The sequence below is a fragment of the Camelus ferus genome, chromosome 1, assembly GCF_009834535.1.
Source record: "Camelus ferus isolate YT-003-E chromosome 1, BCGSAC_Cfer_1.0, whole genome shotgun sequence".
Classification (NCBI taxonomy): Eukaryota; Metazoa; Chordata; class Mammalia; order Artiodactyla; family Camelidae; genus Camelus; species Camelus ferus.
Genome location: NC_045696.1, coordinates 69,583,762 through 69,604,201, shown reverse-complemented (window position 1 = coordinate 69,604,201; position 20,440 = coordinate 69,583,762). Strand labels below are relative to the sequence as shown.

The 20,440-nt window shown below is 42.9% G+C and overlaps 1 protein-coding gene across 7 annotated transcripts in view; it reads right to left on the bottom strand.

Moving 5' to 3' along the window:
* Positions 1–325: 325 nt before the first annotated feature.
* DGKG (diacylglycerol kinase gamma) overlaps positions 326–20,440 on the bottom strand; it is a 194,942-nt gene continuing 174,827 nt past the window's right edge. For 5 of the 7 annotated variants that reach the window (XM_032482770.1, XM_006188830.3, XM_014562711.2 and 2 more), the window contains 3 exons: positions 18,916–19,036; positions 16,637–16,697; positions 332–6,976 (listed from right to left, as the gene is read on the bottom strand). In XM_032482770.1, coding sequence (XP_032338661.1) covers positions 6,878–6,976; positions 16,637–16,697; positions 18,916–19,036 — 281 coding nt within the window. In that variant the 3' untranslated portion in view covers positions 332–6,877. Of the gene's footprint in view, positions 6,977–15,902; positions 16,233–16,636; positions 16,698–18,915; positions 19,037–20,440 lie in introns of those variants that run through there. The other 2 variants (XR_004320963.1, XM_032482760.1) reach the window with 2 other exon arrangements.

Genomic DNA, 20,440 nt, shown 5'->3' with positions numbered 1-20,440 from the left:
TCTGCTCCATTTCTTGGTTTCCTCATTTATCAAATGGGGAGCCATACAGCACTGACGTCATAAGGTTCTTGTGAAGTTTGAAAGTGGTCATAAAAGCAAAAGGCTTTGGACTGGACAGTAAATGGTAGGTTTTATTTAACTACCATTTCATCAATGCCAGGACATTTCCATTTTTCCATTAACTCAACTTTAAGCTTTTTTAAGAAAAGGATTTCTCTGTCCTTTCTCCCATTTGTGGACTGTAGTGTTCAAGCTCATCTCCCTTGCCCAAATAAACCTGCTAAAAATCCATTCTCTCTCTCTTTTCATCTCATGAGTCTATATCTTATTATGCTGATTTCTTACTGTGTTGTGATTCCGTGTCTGTGCTTTTTTTTTTTTTTTTTTGGGTCAGTTCTGACCTGATCTCCAAGAAGTAGATAGCAAATATTTCTATCTTTCTGTCCGAGTTGAATTTCATATTTTCTGAATCATGAAGCTGCCCTCCATGTGACCTAGAGAGCCCTTTGATGATCCATATTTAGCTGTATCCATCACTCAACAGATGTCTGAGTAGCTAAAGGCCCCCATGAGCTCCCTCTACATCCTGTGGTTTCAAGTTCCTGAGTTGTTAGTTAAAAAGCTTTCATCCCCTCTACCAACCACCCTCCCCTTGCCTTACCCATTCCAGGGTGGAAGGAAAGATACCCACTTCAGCTATTCATTCATTTAACAGTATTTACTCATTACCTACTACATGCTGGATACTGGGGTAGATGTTATCCTCTTTGCTTCCAAATTGCATTTTCTAATTTGACCCATTTAGACTAGTTCTCCAAGTTTTCTGATTATCCTCTAGAATCTGCATCCAGCATCCAATTAGATGATCTCTTCTACCTCTAGTGTTTCCTGACCCCTGGGAGACCCAGAGGCTTAACTGCAAACTCTGGTGCCTTGCTGTAATGCACCTGCCATTGCATCTACAGATTTCAGGCCAACAGAGGTTCAGCTTGGGGTCCATCTGAGGGAGTTTAGTTAGTTAGCAGATGAGGCTGCCGAGCTCTGCTTGCCATCTTACACCATGGACATGAAGAATGCACTGGTAGCAAGGGTGAAATGCCCTGCAAGTTAAGCAGCTAATTTCCAAAACCCCTTGGTTTTCTGTGTCCCTGGCTTCCTACAGATATGCCCAGGAGGAAAGATGCCTCTTTGCTTTTTGAGCTCTCTGGATCTCGCCATTAGATAGCATCTCTTGGCATCTGAAAGGCAGCCTGACATTCTGTTCTCCTGTGGAACACAGATGGCCCAGCCCACGCCCATCACTAATGAGGATCACATGCAGAGCCTTCTTACTGGAGGCTCCCTTCCACAACCCGAGCCCGCCTTCCCCATGCAGGCCAGGCACTGCTGACCATTTAAGTCTGAGAAGGCTGCTTGCTGCTCTCCCACTCACACAGTTGAATAGAAAATCTCTTAGGCAGGCCTTGGGACACGACTCCCATTCAGCCAGAATTTGAAACATTGAGGATTCAGGGATGGCTGCCAGTTTGTCTGCAGGGAGGAGGTTCGGTTTTCTAGCTGCGCATGGAGGCTGTTGAGTTGAAATGCGAGCAAGCACTGGAAGTTCTTCAGTAGGAACATGATTAGATGGCTCTATAGAGGTTGACCAGATGGGACATCAATTTGTCATTGCTGTGTAATCTCACCTAGGATAATAGTAGAGTTGGAAATAGATAAGAATGTTAAAAGCACTAAAATATAGTAGAAAAAGCACAAATGTTGATGTAAGACAGACCCACGTCTAGTCCTTGCTCTACCACTTGCTATCTCTTTGACCTTGGACTTTACCTTTCTATGCACTAACTCCTTTATCTGTGAAATACGCACAATGCCCACATCCTAGGCTGTTCGGAGGATTAAATGGGATAGCACACAAAAAGGCCTTGACACACTGCCTTGCACCCAGTCAGCCCGAAGTGGGAATTCCCTTTCCTGTTTTCTCTCTACAGCAGAAAGTTAACAGATGTGCTCCAGTATGGTGGAACATTAAGGTGAGCTACAAAAGATGGCTCCGTGTGAAATTCTATACAATTCTGTTCACTTGTTTTATGCAAAACTGGATTGATATCTGCGATGTGGGAGAGTTTCGTTTTCCTTGCTGCTTATTCCAAGTCGGATGCAGATCTGGTATTTGTGGCCAGGAGAAGAGTTCCAAACTGCTAACATGAACCCCAACAGAAGTGCAAAATCTCTTTTGGTCTTCACACACTGTAACTCATTCCTTTAACTCTCAGAGCTCCCGAGGAAAGACCACCGCCACCACTAGCTGCCCTTGAGGGCGCATAGGATTCTGGTTGATCCCACTATGTGTAGGTGCAGTCTAGCTGGTCAGTACCCACTGATCCAGAAATCTCTCTGGGAGTCATTCTTCATTCTTTCAGAAAACAAGGGACACTTGTGTGCTGCTCAAAAGGAGGTAATAGACCTATTGATTGAACATTGATGCTTACAAAAACAGTTTCAACAGCTTTTAAACAAGGTGGGTCAATCACTGTTTGTTCCTCCCCAACCAGGTCAAGGCTTTTCCTATAAGTGCAGGTGGCTCTCCACTCCCCCACAAGGCAGCTCTTTCCAGGTTAGGCCAGCTAGCTCCAAGAGCAGTCATTGCACTGAATAAACATTGACCCTTTCCCCAGCTGTGTTCTTTAGACCCAGTCCTCTCCTCTGGAGCTATACAGATGAAGTCTGACCCCTGGCAGCTGTCATGTTTTCCCCTTATTTTTCCCCCAATCCCTCCTCCACTCAGGGAACAATGAGGCCAGATTCTTGATTCTTGCTTGAAGACATGTAGAGGGAAATAATAAAAGTAGTTATGCAATCACATAGAAGAAACTAGAAAGAGTGTGTTCAGAATAGAGACTCCTTGTCCTAGAAAAGTACTATTTGCAATATTACTGCAGAGGGCAGTTACCTGCACGTTCCCATCTCCACAGAGAACAAAAAGAAGGAATGGTGGGCTTAAGGCACTGTTTCCAGGCAATGGCTGTTGACAGACAAATAAAGCCTCTCTAGTTCTTTACCCTGAGTTCTTAGCACTAAACCTCTCTATGTACCTCCTAGAAGGGAACCTAGCACTTGACCACAGAACTCTTCGTTCATGGAGCATTTTATGGACACCAGTACAGCGTGAAACACATTTTAGGAAATTACGGCTTTGGATATGCTATGGAAACTCAGACTTGATTTTTGAAATAACTTCCTGATTGATTATCAGGATCCTGGAGCTCGTGGCCAAGGGCCACTGTGAAGTTTCCTTCCTCGGGGGGCTGGTGGACTCCTCGTCTCTCCCTCTCCCCTCTGATCGCTCCCTTTAATCTTAGTATTAGGCAGCCACCTGCCTGGGGGTACTGAGGCATAGGCTGGTGACACGGAATCTGGGGGTCTAGATCCTTCCCATCCCCAGATTCTATTTTTATGAAGCCCAGTCACAGTAGTGTTCCACGGAAGGTACAACCTAGCCAGGACAGGAGGTAACTGAGGGTTCTGGCCAAGAGGAGAGAGAGGGGGCTAGAGATGGGAAAACTTGATGCAATTATTTTTGGCAGGAGTTGGAATCAAAGCAGCAGGAGAGAGTAAGTTTTAAGACTCTCTGGCAAAGTAACTTCCTAATCTGTCACTGGGTATGTGTAAAAAAGTGATTAGTGGGTCTCTATATTTATCATGATTACTCACAAATATGTAATTTACATAATATATACAGCACATTAAATACTATGTCACCTTATATAATGTGCATATGTATAATGTATATGCATGTTATGTAACGCCAGTCTGGAGGCTCTTCCAGATTCTGCCAAGTATTCCCTAATTTATTTGGCAATTTTAACATATCTTTTCCATCTGTGGAAAGAACTCTCTTGAGAGGAGCTGGTCTCTGACCTGAAATGTAATCATCCTACTAAGTCTATCTCCATTCTCAACTTGCTGGAGGAAACCCACGAAGACCAAGTCATAGTGAGATGCAGCTCCTAGCCATTAGTCCAGGGACAACATACTCTATCGAAGATTTCCTGTTTCTGTTTCATTCTTTTTATTGCCAGTGGGGCAGACGTGTGGGGGCAGGTGAAAACATGTCTGTGACATGGTCAGAATCAGAACAGGACGAGGAATAAGGGAGGATTCTCCCCTGACTGCCTAACTTTGAGACGGCACTAGGTCTTATTAAGCCTCGTTTTCCCTCATTATTTAGATGAGGTCAATAACCACCTTTTCTGTCAACCTCAGGGGCTGCTGGGAGGACCACTGTGATGAGGTATTCTATGGGAACTGAAACCACAGTCACAGTAGTTAAGGGATGAGTTGCAAAGTCAGATTAAACAACACTAGACTTACTGAGGTTACAACACTGAAAGTGCAATTCCACCGATGTTTGCTGTACTCTGTGGCTCTACGGAGGACGTGGGACTTGTCTCTCAAGCAACACTGCAAGTCCTATGCACTAGAGTGGAGCAGGCAGGGGCCAGTCTCTGACATGTGATCTTCGAGCATCAGTTTCACCTGTTGACAGTGCTGTGTCTCAACAGCCTCAACGTTGGGACATTGGGGCTGGAACACACGCAAAAACTTCTGTAAATGTTTTAGAATCAGTGACCCTTGCACTGAACCTGCCTTCATTTCAGAATCAAGTGGCTTCCAAGATGGTACCTGTTGTTCATTCTGGGGCTTGTTGGTCCCATCACCAAGGAGCTCATCATTCAGGACATGCTTCAGGCCGCCTATTTTCCCTTTGCCCAGTGTTCTGCACTGTTAGGTAGAGCAGGATGATTCTAGATCTCTGTCCTAGACTGGTCCTAGTGGACTGCTTCCTTCAGAGTTAGAATCAATTTGTACATGCAATCTTAATTTTCCCTTTCTTGTCCGAAGTTCCTGACCCAGTGAAAGGAGACAGAGGGAGCTCAGTGGAGTGGTGTTGAGTGGGCCCAGCTTTCCTCTTGAGAAATCTCAGAGGGGATGGAGGCTGAAGGAAGCAAACGCGCCAACAAAGCTCTCCACAGACGTGCCCTCAGGGAAGGAGGTCATGCTGGCGCCAGATAAATGGAGCCCACCGAACTGAAATGTCATGCTGGCTGGCAGCACCCGGCAGGAGGTGCCTCTGCCCTCCTCGTGACTCTCCACTGAGGTCATCCCTGTCGCCAGGGGTGTTTCCAGATCAAGAGACTGATGACCATGATGAGGTGACATGTGGAGAGTTTAATTTGATGATCTTCTAGTGCCTTCAACCCCGGACCAAATTCTCATCAGTTCAGGCTAGAGAGAGTCTCTGGGAAGCATCGAGTGGCCCTCACTTTCTCGTGTGGGCTTGTTCCGGCCACACGTGGGTTGCACATTCATTCTTCCCTGGCAACCTGGATCCCAATGGAATCACTTCTCAGTGACCAGAAATGACTCTATTCCAAGATATGTGGGTGCTTTTCTCTATTAAATCTCTTCTCAGTGGCACCTATTCCCAAGCCACGTTAGCCAGGATACCACGGACAAGTTCAACTTTTCTGAGACTCAGTTTCCTTATCTGACAAATGGGAGAGTAAATCCTGCCTGGCATATCTTTCATGGTTGTTTTGAGGATCCAGAATAGAAATTCTCAGTCTATTTATGATAAGGAGCTACTTTAATTTCCCTTAAATCTCATGATCACCACAGGAAATTGACAATGAAATGGAAGAAGTGGGGGGGGAAGAACCTTCTTTTTGTTTCTCATTTTCTGTTCTTATACTTTTTTTTTTTTGCAATCAGGAAAAACCCACCAGTAAATAAATATCTATACATATAAATATATATACTATATATATGTACACACACATAGGACCATCAGAAGGGCCTTGAGGTCTTAATCTGGGAGCGGTAGGTGCAAAGAGGCAGGAGGGAACCGCCTGATGGTCTGTCTCCTGGTCTCCTCGGCAAAAGGCCCTTCCCTCCCATCTTCTTGCCTTCAGGAATAGTCTGCCTCCAGGGCTTGGAACTCAAACAGGAAACACGCGTTGGCTTGAAAAAGAAAGAAGCTGGGGGTGTTTTTTTTTTTTCTTCCCTTTTTACACAATATTATGACACCAATTTGAAAAATAAATTCCAGTTTCTCCGCTTTCCCTCCCAGGTGTTCACAGAACTAAGAAAATAAATACCACATCTAAGGTGCGCTGTGCAGGCAGCTCCAGGGCTCTGGAAGCCGGCTCTAAACAAACACACAGCCACCAGCAGGCTCCGGGAAAAGAAGCAGTGCCCACCGACCGCGCACACGGCCGAGAAAGGAAACGCAGCTTTCCTCAGACTTTCTGCCTCCTCAGCAAGTTCCAGGAGAAGCTGACTGTCGCTCGAAGAACGAAGGACAACCGACCGACAGAGCAGTCGGTGTGCGCGGGCTGAGCCCTGCCAAGGGTTGTGCTCTGAGAGGCGGAGGCTGTCTTGTCTCCGCACAGAGGGACCTTTGTGCAAGCTCTCTGAATGCGAGCGCTTTCCCTTGGCCACATCCGATCTCACCAAAGGCAGGAAACCTGCAGCCTGCTCCTTGTGAGGAAACCTGTGGGCCTAGTGGAAAGAGAGGGGGATTTCTCCTGCGGTCTCAGGAAGTCCCTCTCAAGGCCTTCAGGGAACGTGGAGGGTGCTGCATGAGCCAACCACATCCGGTGGGCCCTAAGTCCTTTCAACACGTCCTGCCGGCACTGCCTTTGTTGGGGGGTGTCCACTGTTGTAAGAGAACGGATGTCAGGGTGAAGCTTTCTTCCTAGAGGGTGGCTTTACTTCCACTGGTTTGAGAGTGTGGCGGTGTGGTGTGATGTGTGTGTGTGTGTGTGTTTCAGTTTCTTGCTTTCTCTCTTGGCTGCACTGGCGTTGGGCACCTGGTCTAGTCTTTTGAACGGCTCTTCTTCCTCAGCGAAAAGAAGCTGCTCTTCTGGGGAGGCCCCATCATCATAGGTGCTTGGTTCTTGTGAGTGATTTTAATCTAAAAGCAAAGAAGCAGAGATGAATTAGTGGCCTGCCAACCCCAAAAGCCTATGAGAGAGTGAGCTGCAGAGGGAGGAAGGCAGGCCAGCTTCAGGCTGGAAGGAGCCCCACGCAGAAGGATGACTGTCCTTGAACAGCTTCAGAATTGGCAACTGGACCCTGACTGGGCCTGGGGTTTGGCACTGCTGGGAGTTGGGGGCGGAAACACTGGGGAGAGACAGGTGTGAGCTTCCTACGTGGTGATCAGCTCGCACCTGTCTCGTGTCCTCGCTATTCATAGACTCAGAATGTCACAGCCGGAGGAGACCTCAGGGACCATCTCATTCAACCCCTCTGCAGGACAGATGAAGGAATGGAGATCCCAAGGCTCTGCTGAGCCTCAGATTAGCTTAAGGTCGCACAGAGAGGGGCAGAACAGCCAAAGCCCCGTTCTTCAGATTCCCATCCACCCCTGCTCTTGGCCCTTCCTGCCTGGGCAGTGCAGGGATGTCAGCTAGTAACTCAAAACTGACTTGCAGACTTCAGTCTGACCTCTGACCCAAGCTCCACTCACGTGGAAAGTTTCCAAGTGAGTCTCTTAGGCATCTCTTTTTCAGTTTTCCAGGGGAGCCCCAACTTTCTTTTTAAAAGCTTTTATTTTTTGAATTTTATGTTCAATGAGTCCTTTTTCCTGCAAACTTTAAGTCTAAAGTGTAAAAGACACTGGTGAATTCTCATTTTTTTGCCTCTCTTCCCAGCTGTGTCCTCAGGGCATGGCTTCAAAATGCTTACTCCCTGTATGACCGACCTGGTGATACTGAATGGTTGATAATCTGCATTGTCAGTCCATCAACGTTTATCAAGTATGACACATGTTCAGAGTAGGAAGATGATGTGCGGACAAGAGGCACTTAAGATTCAAAGACCTGGGTTTGGGTCCTAGTACTCCCACTTCTTTGCTGTGACCCTTTGGACAAATCGTGTCACCTTCAAAACCAGTGCTTGCTGAACAGGGAAAGGAGAATAATCACAACTGTCCTATTTTTCTCACAAAGTTGTTATGAAGATCAAATGGTAAACTGTCAATGACAGCCCGGTGTAAACTGGAAAAGGGAACGTACCATTTAAATAACTGTCATCTTACATTGGAGGAGGAGAAAGATGTATTTCAAAAGAAACAGAATCTAGGAATCCATTCTCATGATCTTTACCATCTATTGAAATGACCACAGAGAACAACAGGAGAACTCTTGAAGAGACTCACCAACAAGTTTAAACTAATGGAGGATAAACCGAGTGGTGTCAAAAGGAAGTTAGGTAAGCAACGAGGAGAATTTTAAGATCTGAAAGGAAGGCAGACGCATAGACATAGAATACAAAGTTATGGTTGCCAGGGGGGAGAGGGGTGGGAAGGGACAGACTTGGGAGTTTGAAATTTGTAGATACTGACAGGCATATGTAGAACAGATTAAACAAGATTATACTGTATAGCACAGAGAAATAAATACAAGATCTTGTGGTAGCTCACAGCGAAAAAGAATGTGACAATGAATATATGTATATTCATGTATAACTGAAAAATTGTGCTGTAAACTGGAAATTGACACAAAATTGTAAACTGACTATAACTCAATAAAATAAAATTAAAAAAAAAGATCTGAAAGGAAGGGAAGGAAATGTGTTGGTGAAAAGAGAAAGGGAAAGGCACTGGGTAGAGGGGCCACATATGAACTGGTTGAGTGCAGGGCAAAGGGTGAGAAATGGGGGTAATGGGGAACCATGATAACTTTTTCAGCTGGAGAATACTATGATGAGAAAAGAGTTTGAGGGGAATTATTCAACAGCTGTTGTCAAGATGAGCTGGAGATGGGGAGAGTCTGGCTAAGAGGGTTCAACTGCAAGCCAGGTTTAAATTTAAGCCCCTGGATACAGAAAGAAAAAGATGGGACCAAAAGACATTTTGGAAAATGAGCAAAACCTGTGTGATGGAAGCTGAAGACGACGATTAGGTTGGTTTCCACCAGCCTGGAGACCTAGGAGACCTAGGACTAAGTCTCTGTTTGGTGGTAGTCACCAGTGGGGCACACCAAGAATACATCCAGCACTGTTTCGTGTTGTGCCTTATTCCGGGCATTGTGTTCATCCTAGAATTCAGGGAAGCGAGGCACAGACTAGGGGCTCTGACACACTTACCTGTGGTGTGCAGTTTAGCACCATTTGATGATAGTGATTTGTGGCACATTTCTTTGTGGTAAGTCTTCTCCCACTTCTGAGCACATGAACTCCGAGAGGAAGAAGAAATTCACCTTGGTATTCCCCAGGCCAGCGCAGTGCCCATACGCACTATGGAAGGGCCGACTGGTTAGCAGAGCCAAGAAGAAAGAGGGAACATCTTGGCAGCAGAGATGTTTAGGGCAGAGAGTGGCAGCTGGTGCACTGTTTATATTTCCCGCTGATGGAGCCCATTTTTTTAGATCGTAGAAGACCTTTGCTTCTCCTTTTTCTCCCTTTAGCTGACCAATTTATTTGCTTGTTAGCACCTCCAGGGAAAAGAGGAGGAAGTGAAACTCAAATCCCTTCCATTTGGGTTTTCAGCAGTTTTGACAAAGGTCTTGTTGGGGTAGGAGCTTGGAGGTACTGGGTAACATGCGATTTTGATGTAGTTGTGGATTCTAGTACTACAGAGAGCTGAGAGTTCACTGTACGTACGTACACTAGGGGCAAGAAGTATGAGATCATGTCCTCATCTCAAGTCAAAGAAATGTCAGTCTCCTACACCCTCATCCCCGTATTAGGAGGGGCTAGTGAGCTAAACACTTGATATCCCATTTGAGGAGGTAGTTGGATGTGGTGAAACCTGCCTTTTCAGCCCCTGATGGAAAGAGAGCATCCCACATTTCTGTAGTCAGAACCCAAACTTCTCTGGTCATTGGGCAGGTCAGGCAATTAACTGAAGTCTGTTATGATTGTCTTAAAAAGCTTTCATAACATTTATAACATCTGACAAGCACTAGGGATGGCAACCCCATGCTCTTAGTTCTCTGCTCTATTACAGAGAAAATTGGTACAGTAGATGCTTGTGTGATAGCTCAAAATTCACAAACTACTGAGCATAAAATTTCCCCTTTAAAATGGAGCCATTTATAAAATTTCACTAGTGCTAGGGGTGGACTTTGTTTTGGGGGCCCTTTTGAACAAAATGACACATTTTTATTACTTCAAGAGAGGCAAGAAGCTGAGGGACTCCTTCCTGAACATTGCCCTCTCAGGGCAAGTGATTTGGATCCCGCCCAGCAAAGTGGCCAATGGCCACAAGTGTGCACCCTTCCCAAATCACGTGGGACATGTCCAGGTCTGCCCTAATTTCAGCTGGAGATAAACAGGCACAAACCCGAAAGGTCGCACTAAGTCTCTATGGTATTTAAAGAGTTAAGGAAATATTTCTCCTTAAAGGGAGCCTAGGGGAGCAGGGAGGGGGCGTGGACGGTCTTTCAGGTCTGAGCTACTTTGGGTTCAGGTTCTCCAAGATCTCAGGATGCTCTGCTTTGGGGGAGTGTTTCCTGCTGTCAGAGGCTTTCAAATGTAGCTGGACAATCAGGTTTTGCTAGGAGTGGAAGAGAAGTCTGAAATTCATTGAGAAATCAGGACATTTGACTAGATTATTGGTTCTCCAAGTGTGTGGTCCCTAGTCCAGCAACATCAGCATCTCCTAGGAACTTGTCAGAAATGCAAATTTTCGGGCATCCAGACCTACTGAATTTGAAACCCAGCAATCTGTGTTTCAAAAGCCCTCCAGGTTACCTCGCTGCATACCCAAGTTAGGGAATCACTGGACTAGATAACCAGAATTCTTTCTGAGATCCTATAACTCTGGGAGAAGAAGATTTATAATTTTCAGGCTCAAATTATGCTACCTAACTGTGATGGTAAAGCATGAGAGGTCATCTTACAGTGCTGTTAAGCACAAAGCACGTTTTCTTTATAAAATATGTTTGTATGTGTAGACAAATATATACTCATTTTTGAGAGTTTCGAAAATACAGAAAAATTTTAGTATCACCTAAAGGTAACTGCTGTTAACTTTTTGGTATATATTTCTCAGCTTGTTGCTCTGCTTAGATGTTTTTAATAAAATTGCAATCAGCTTCTTAATCTGCTGTTTTCACTTAACATTACAAGCATTTCTGATGGCTTAAATATTTATTAAATATGATTTTCAGTGGCTGAAAATTACTCCATTTGATGAATCTCACATAGCTTATTTAACTCTTTCCCTAAATGTTTAGCTTCTAGGTAGTTTCCAATTTTTTGCTACTATTAATAATACAGAAAATGACATTCTAATACATCCATCTGTATTTCTGATAATGTTCTGATAATGTGTATTTTACTTAGAATAAATACCTAGCAGTATATGAGTAATTTTAAGGGTCAAAGTAAATTAACTGGAACAAAGTATATTAATATTTGCAAGGGTCTATTGATACATGGTTCCAAAGCTTCCCAGAATGGTTATATCAGTTTATACGCTGGCCTCGCTGTTTGAGTGTGCTGATCTCACCACAGCCTTGACAGCAATGAGTATTATTATCTTTAACAGAAAAACAAATTGTGCTAATTTGGTAAGTGAGAGATGGTGTGGCTTTCTCACCATTGGTCTGGTTTTCTTTTTTAAAATTAATTTTTATAGGGAGAAGTAATTAAGTTTACTGATTTGCTTATTTTTAATGGAGGTTCAAGGGATTGCACCCAGGACCTCATACATACTAAGCACGCTCTACCATTGAGCTATACCCTCCCCACCTTTCTCACTATTTTAATTTGAAACTTTTCTCCCCTTTTTAAGAACTGTGACATCAAATATTATTTCACAGGTTTATAAGCCCATGGCACTTCTTCTGTGAACTGTCTGTTCACCATTGCATTGTTAGTATTTTCTCCTGCTGGTTTCTAAGAGCTCTTTATACATTATGGGAATTACCCTGTTCTTTGAGATAGCTATTGCAAACACCTTGTCTATAGACTTGTCAATATCTATATTCTTTTTCTGAAAAAAAAACAAAAAACAAAAAACAAAACTATATTGATTCTTGACTTAGAATTTTAAATTTGTTAATAGTTAATATGTCACATTTTCCTTAGAAAGTCTTTGCTCACAGTGGAATAACAGTCACCTATTCTTCCCCACAGCTAGTATTATTTAATTCTTTAATGGAATTGGAGGTTTTTTGGTTTTGTTTTGAAGTATAGTTTGAGGTGAGAGGTTAGTATACAGTTGTCTCTTGGTATCCATGGGGAATTGGTTCTCAAACCCCTGTGATACCAAAATCCCTGGATGCCAGTTTTACACAAGTCCCTTATGTAAGATGGCATACTATCTGCATGTAACCTATGCACATCCCATATACTGTCAGTCATCTCTAGATTACTTACAATACCTAGTGTGATGTAAATAGTTGTAAATACAGTGTAAGTGCTATGTAAATAGTTGCCAGCAGTCAGCAAATTCTAATTTTGCTTTTTCGAACTTTCTGGAATTTTTTTTCTGAATATTTTCAATTCAAGGTTGGTTGAATCCAAGGATGCAAAGCCCACGGATGTGGAGGGCCAACTATATAATGGTATTTCCCCAAACAGGCAGTTTCTTGGATACCAGACGTTAAACAGTCCATAACTTTCAAATTAGTTTATGATCTTTCCTTTTTTCCTTCATTAGCGTCTATGTATCCTAGGGCTTCTTAGGGCTCTCTTCTGTACTGCTGACTTATCTATCCAATATTGTGCCAATTATTGTGGCTTTATAACTATCTTAATATCTTGTGGGAAGTCCTTCTTCATAGCTCTTATAAAATGCCTTAGCTATTGCGTTGTTTTGTCAAGTTAAAAAAAAATCGATAGGGATTTTGTTTGGGATCCATATTTAGAAGCGTGGGATGTTTCTAAATTCAGATTTTTTCTCTTATATTCGTTAAGTCTTGAAGTCTTATCTATTTTTCACAATTCAGTTTGGTATTTTGTTTTTGTTTGTTACCGTTATGATAATTTTAACTTTTTTCTATCTATATTCTTCTGACTGGTTATTGCTAGTATACATGAATGCTATTAAATTTTATCTTTCTCTACTTCCACAGCTTCATTGAAATAATTTAACTGATGAGGTTTTCAGTTGATTTTATTAGCTTTCTATACACATAATCATATTATCTGGAAATAATGATGGCTTTCTTTTCCAAATAGTTATATTTCTTTTCTGCTTCATGTGTTTTGCACTGGCTAGAACTTCCAAACAACGTTAGCATACATGTCTCATCCATGATTTTAATGAGAATTCCGTTGGTGTTTTACTATTACATAAAATATTAGTTATTGGTTTGAGACAGATATTTTTATTATTTTGAGGAAGTGGATTTCTGGTCTGAGTATCCTAAGAGTTTTTATCTTTAAAAATCAGAAATGTTGTGAATGTATTTGAGTATTTTGGGGTCATCTATTCATATTATGTAATTTTTCTATCTAAATTTATGTAACAAGACTTCCTTGCATTCCTTTGATACGTTCTTCCTGAGGAGTGAATAAATCTTTTAATATGTTGTTCAATTCTAGCTACAAATACTTTAACTATAATGTTTGTATCAAGTTCAAATTTGAGACTGGTCTCCAGTATTCTATTTTTAAGCACAGTTTTTGTTAGGCATTTATATCTGTCTTAAGTTTATGAAATGGATTGGGTAGCTTTCTATCTTTGTTTATACTATGGAAAAGTTTACATAAATATTTATTTCCTAATAGTATGGAAGAACTCACCAGTAAGGCCATCTGTTTTAAGATAATTTTGGATCTAATTCGTTAAAAATATTTTCTATTTCATTAATGGTTACCTAGGATTTCCATAAGATGTTCAAGTTTATTAGAATCAAGATGATTATATATATGTAGTTATATAATGTCTAATAATTAAAACTATTACCATATTTATATTACATTTTTATATACTTTAAATATTTTAATGTCTCTGTCTCTGCTTTTCTTTTCCTCTTTTTGAAATCAGGTTTTCAAACATTTGACTTGTTTAAAGAAGACCTAGTTCTAGATCTTCTCTATACCTATGAGCTTCTTTTTCCTAATCCAAGTTTTATGTCATTTATTTATTTACTACTTGACCTCAAAGGCAGAAACAAATATTTTAAAGTCTTTCAATGCCTGTCTTTCTGTCAATTTCTTATCTATGTATTTTTTCTCAGAATATACATCTACACTGTTTTTCACAGTATATATTTTGATTCTGTTATTAGACACCTAAAATTTCATGACCATTACATCTCAAAACTGAATGTATTTTTATTAAATAAAAAATGGCCTTCTTTATTCCACTTTATGGTTTTGGTATATTATAGAAGGTTAGTTTGTCCCAAATTATCATTTCTCACTTTTAATTTCTCTATGTTTGACAAAGAATAAATAAAAAGACATATATGTCCTTTTGTTTTAGATGTACCTCTTTTTAAGAACTATGTCATTGGATTTTAATTTTTAACCCAATATGAGTGTTCTGCTCGTTTAACAGGGGACTTTAACACATTTATGTTTTTTGACATTATTGATATATTTAGTTTTAACCTCTTTTAATAAAAAAATTTTAAATTGTTTGCTTGTTATTTGCTTTCTGCCTTGTGCTACTTTGCTAGGGTTCATAAAATTTAAATTCTTCCAGATTTGAAAGGTGTGTTCCCTGTTTATTAGTTCCACTAGTAGTTAATCTAGTTATTAAATTTTTCTTCAGATTTGTATTTTGTAATTATCAAAGTGAAGAGAGACATGAAAATTTAACATATTTTTTACGATTCCTTCAACAATGTCCCCCACATGCTTTCAGCCTTGGTTAATATAACTGTAGTTTTGGGATCCAAGTTACAAATGTTTACATCATATATCTTCTCTTTCAAAGAATGGTTTTTGCCATTTGCGTTCAGTTGCATAACCTAATTTAGTGGTTTTTTTTTTTTTTTAATTCATTCTAACTTAACTGGTTTTAATTTTTACCAAAAGTTCTTTTGTGCTGTGACATCCCATTATTTAGCCTTTAATTCTGAATCACCTCATGGTTGGTGTGTGTTTTCAGGAAAGTGTTTCAAAAAGGGCACTTTTGTTTTAACTCTTGCAAGTTTAAGAATGTTGAAGCCCCAACCCCTCCATGTGACTGCATTTGGAGATGCGGCTTTCAAGGAAATAAATGAGGCTAAAAGAGGACATAAGGGTGGAGCCCTAATACAATAAGACTGGAGTCCATATAAGAAGAGGAAGACACATCAGGAGTGAAGGCACACAGAGGAAGGCCATGTGAGGCCATGGTGAGAAGGCTGCCCTCTGCAGGTCAGGAGGAAAGGCCTCACAAGAAAGCAACCCTGCGGACACCTTCATCTTGGGCTTCCAGCCTCCAGAACTGTGAGAAAATACATTTCTGTTTTTTCAGACATTCAGTCTGTGGGATTTTGTTAGGGCAGTCTGAACAGACTAATATACTTCCGCATACAGATTTCCACAGACTGCACACCTTACAATCACTGGGTCACAGCTTTTTTCCATAATGACTTGTAATCTCCAAGGGGTGGCATGGAGAGAGAGTGGGGGTAGGAGGAGTATTTGGCTATTTCAAAACCAGTGCTTGGATTGAGAAGAACAGCAGTCCAGTTTCCAGGTACCACTGAGCTGGGTGGCAGGGGGCTTGCTTCCCTCCAGCCCCCCCCCCCCACCCCCCTTCTTTTCCTCCTTTTAGGAGACAGGAGGAGCTTGGCTAGATCTTTCTTAGTTCAGCTCCATCAAAATCATCAGTGGTAGAAACTCCCCCCCACCCTTCCTAATTCTAACAATGGGTCAGATATTGTTAGTTTTTGCTATAGTGTGTTTTCATCCTTTTCTCAGACTTTATAGAAACCAAAAGACTGAGGTAAGATTTTGTAGAAAAAGTTCTACTTCAGATAACTTTTACAGAAGACGCCGTTTCTTGAGCCTGCGCCCCTAAGGACCAGTTTCACACTTTATAGAAGTTACATGGAACAAAGCGTTACAGAAATGCCCCTCCTATTCAGGCCCAGCAGCAGTCTCACGAAAACCGTCTCTGATAGAAGAAGACAACTTGATGTTCTGAAGGGTTTGACATGGCAGGTTAGTAAGACATCTGAATACTCCACTAGCATGAGGAATTCTCCCCCAGGAGCTCCGGCGGTCACAGCGATGAGGTGGAAGTTCTAGGGTGAGCGAGCAGATTTGGCTTCCACCTAAAGAAGCACCTTCTAAGAATCATTTTTTCATCAGCAAAACAGCCTTCCTTTTGGGGTGGTAAGTTCCTTGCCACTGGAGTTATCCAAGCTGAGGCTCTCAAGGCTACTGCAGATGAAGCCTCTGAATTCACTGCCTAGAACTGTGAGCTCCTTGAAGATAGGCCTACGTCTCCTTCATTTTTGGAACTGGCACCTCGCAGTGCCTGGCACATGGCATGTACTCAGTGGCTTGGCAGGTAATGAATGGATTGATGGATGAATAAAGTGGGGCAGAAGCTGTACTAGATGATCTCACAAAGCCCCTGCCACTCTGAGACTCAGTGATTTCATACTAAGTCAGGGACCCAAAGGGGCCCAAAATAAAGCTGCTCACCCTCATCTCAGAGATCAGCAAAACTCACCGTGCACGGTGGCTGCATCCAGGGCTCTCCATCCACTTGCATTGGCAGCAGCTTGTTCGTCCTGGAGCCCCGGAAACAGAGAACAGAGTGAGCTTCCTGGAGTCAGAGGATGAGGGTGGTCCTCACCAGGGAAACAAAGTGGGAAGACCTGATCCGCCCACCTAAGAGTGGTTCTGAAGACTCTCCTGGTGGGCTTCTGAGCCCACCTCAGAGGTACCAACTGGGCAGGTCTGGACCAGGCCCAGGGGACTGTGTTTTAATAAGCACCATGGACAAATCTGTGGCTTCAGAACTCAGACTCTACTTTGAGAAACACTGCCCTGTGTGAGCAGTGAAGTCCACAGGAGTCTGGGCAACAGTGGCCAACCAGTATGGCAGCACCACAGCTGAGCAGACCCCCCCAGTCAAACACACCAGCCGGGGGGCCTGCCCACGGTGCCAGAAATTCCCCTGTGAAATGGGAAGGGTTATGAAATGGGGAAAGGCCTGGGTTCTATGTTGAGTGAGTGGTTGCATCATGTCAATGAGGTAACGTCTCCCACTTATACGAGGTACAGCTCAGGTCTGAGTGTGTCTTGCCTGGCCCCCGATCCTAAACCATCCCCTCTTTTATCTCCTGAACAAGAGTAGCCCATGCAGTTGCATGGACTGTGGACCTGGCTTAGCTGGGAAAGGGGGCCACTGGGAATATGATCCCCATGGGTCAGTGGAGGGGAGAGGAGAAAGCATTGGTTTCTTGCTTGGGACAGGGCTTCTTTGGCATATAGACAGAGAGACAAAGGAGAAACTCAGGCAGGTCCTTTCAGAGGCCTCTGGTCTGGGTGAGCAGGCAACAGCTGCCACCCACTGACCAGAAAGCTCTCACCTGGGTTTGGCATCTTCCCTGGTTTTGAAATTATAAAATGAGAGAGGCAAGCCATGTTTTGATGGAGATGATTCTCTGACTGACCCTGAGGATATTTAATAACGAAAACAATAAACCTACTAATAAAACAAATAATAAGAGGAGAGAGTAGCATTCTGGCTTGGGGGGCTGAGGAGGCTATCTGGGGAATGCCCAGGAGGACGGGGCCCCTGACTCATCCCCTCTGTTTCTGTCTGGAAATAGAAAATATCTTCTCTCTTATACATGTTTAAAAAAATTCTTCAGGGACCAAGATGCTATATTCTTTGGTCTACATATGTTATGGCCTGGATGCACTAACAGACTGGACCTACTCAGTGTGCAAGTCCTGGGGGAAGGACAGGGAAGGAACCACAGAGATTAATCTGGAAAACAACTGCCCCAGCACAAGAACCACCCAGACAGAAAGAGGAGCAAAGATTTGGGGAACAATAGAAAAAACAGAGAAGGCACAGAATGGGGATGAAGAAAAGGGCTTAGTGAGATAGACCGGGAAACCAGCTCTGGAGACCTTTCTGGAAGATGCAGGGTGGCACTAAGAACAGAGTTTCCCTAAATGAGCTTTGAGGACACTTGTCCAAGAGGTTAAGGGTTACATGGGTTTTGTGTTTAAATAACTTTGGGCAACCTGCATGCTGTGGTCCCCTCTAGGAGATCCCCAAGACACATGGATAGATCTGATCTGTAGAAATTAAATGGGATATGGAAAGGAATAAAGACTTCTAAAATAATCAGGTGGAGAAAACTCTGTGACTAGTTGCACTTATTAAAATCAGAAGCCACCAAAATCAGAAGGTCCCCTCCAGTAGACCCCATCTCTTCCAGGAGCCTGCAGTGACTGACCTGGATGGTTCAGACGCTAAAGAATTGTTATCCACTTAAGTCAATTATGACATGTTGCTGACATTGATGGTTTAGCTCTACAAAGGTATTCAGGGTTTCTAATTCTAATAAAAGTATTTCTAAGACCACCACCCAGGAAAGAGCAGAGTACAGCAGAGAACCTGGTTTTTGCCAAAGTGTGCCCTGTGGCACACATTTAACATTTCAATTTGTAAAGATAAAGAAGGCAAGGAGTTGGATCTCTGGTTCCCTGGGCCTCATAACCTCTCAATCCTATTTAGAGAATTTCACCAATTCATTCTAAGAGAACAGCAAACTGGCTGCGGTGGATTTTCCAGTCGATGTCCTGGGTGGTTGCATTATAACTGGTTTGGGAAATGGTCTCCAAAGACATTCTTTAGAAATGTTATCAAACTTCTGTCCCCAACTCTCCCTGAATGGAAATCCAAAGATGGCTTCCTAGTTGTTATCTGTAAGAATATTAAGGGAGGTGGGGAGAGTGGGAGGCTGTAGGGTAAATGAGGAAGCGTACCTGATGGAGACAGAGGAGCACTGGGCCAGCCTCCTGCCAGCACTCTTCAGGCCAGTGTAGATCTGCCCCATTTCCATGGCTCCCTCTAGCCCCACCACTTCAAGAAGCTGGTCACTGAGGTCTGCAGAGTGAGACAAGTTAAAGCAGTGCACGTATCTCTCTGTTCCCCAGTCTGGTTCAGGCCAGAAGGTCTGGTCCCAAGGTGGTCAACCCAGATCTGTCCATAGCCGTTCATTTCCCACCAAACAGCATTTTCATCCTCATTCTGGAGAGGGAATTTCCCCAGGAGTCAATAAATGTACCTTTTCATGAACAGAAACCCAGTTCTAGTGAAAAAAGGTTTTGATTCAGAAGGTTACCGTGCATCCGATGAATAGGCAGATATATCCAGGAGCCTCTTCAAATGGAGAGTAACGTAAATGATGGACTGGCTATTTCTGAAATACTTTTCAACCCCCTCCCCCCAGTGCAGCTGAAGACACACTGGTTTGGGATCAGGATAGGAAGGAATGCTGATGAAGGTCATTATCCATAGCTGGATCAGGTTTCTCCTCTCTGAATGTCTGAATAACATCTTGGCCCTACTGGCGATGATTGATGGTTAATTAACTGCAAATCTGGCCTGCGGTGAGCCAGTGGTGAGCCAACCTCCTTGGACATCCTTGGGGAAGTCAGTGACCTCTTTCAGGACACCAGGTGCCTAATCGGAGCCAAAGAAAAGAATATTTCACCTACACCAGATGATTCTGGGTGCACAGTACAAAAAGAGGGACAGAAAATATGAGTCTTAGGCTCAGAGTCACCTAGGCTCGAGGGCCTCCCACAATGGCAGTTGCTTCTGATTCGACACCTAGAAGAGGTCCATTTTTCAGAGTTCCTGGAGCTTGGATTGGGCCGGTTCAATTTCTTGGGAAAGCAATGGCAGGATTAAGGTTTGATGTTGGGCCCAAAACTCATTTTCACAACACAACGTCTATTTATTTAAAACAGAAGCAAAGTAAAAAGGCAGATCCTTTAAAAGCTTCCATTCCTTTGCCTACTAAGGCGAGGGTAATTTTCTCATAGGTTGTGGCTAATCACTAACATCCTATTCGCACTTACAAACTAGAAAACTGTTCTGTGTGAACGCTTCTGTTTATTTAACAGATGGCTTCTGTCTTCTAAGGTGCCTCCTGGTATAGTGTGATAGTGTTTATTACGATTGGCAAGGAGGTATTTGGGTTTGTCTTTACTTTTTGGTTTAGAAGACTAACTATTGTTTAGAAAACATTCTCTTGACGGATATACTGCTAAAGAAGACAGTTAAACTATTGGGCTGACCACAGATGTGACCACAAATGTGTGGCCATCAGCTGCCAACAGATACACAAACTGCATTAGTCTCTCTGTGATAGGCACATAGGTTTTCCCCTCGACATCCATCAACACTCCCATTCTCCTTCTCTGGTACTCCTTTTTGCACATCTGTGAAAAGCTACTGTCTCCTGAAACCCTCCATCTCATTTGGACATGGAACAAGAAGCCA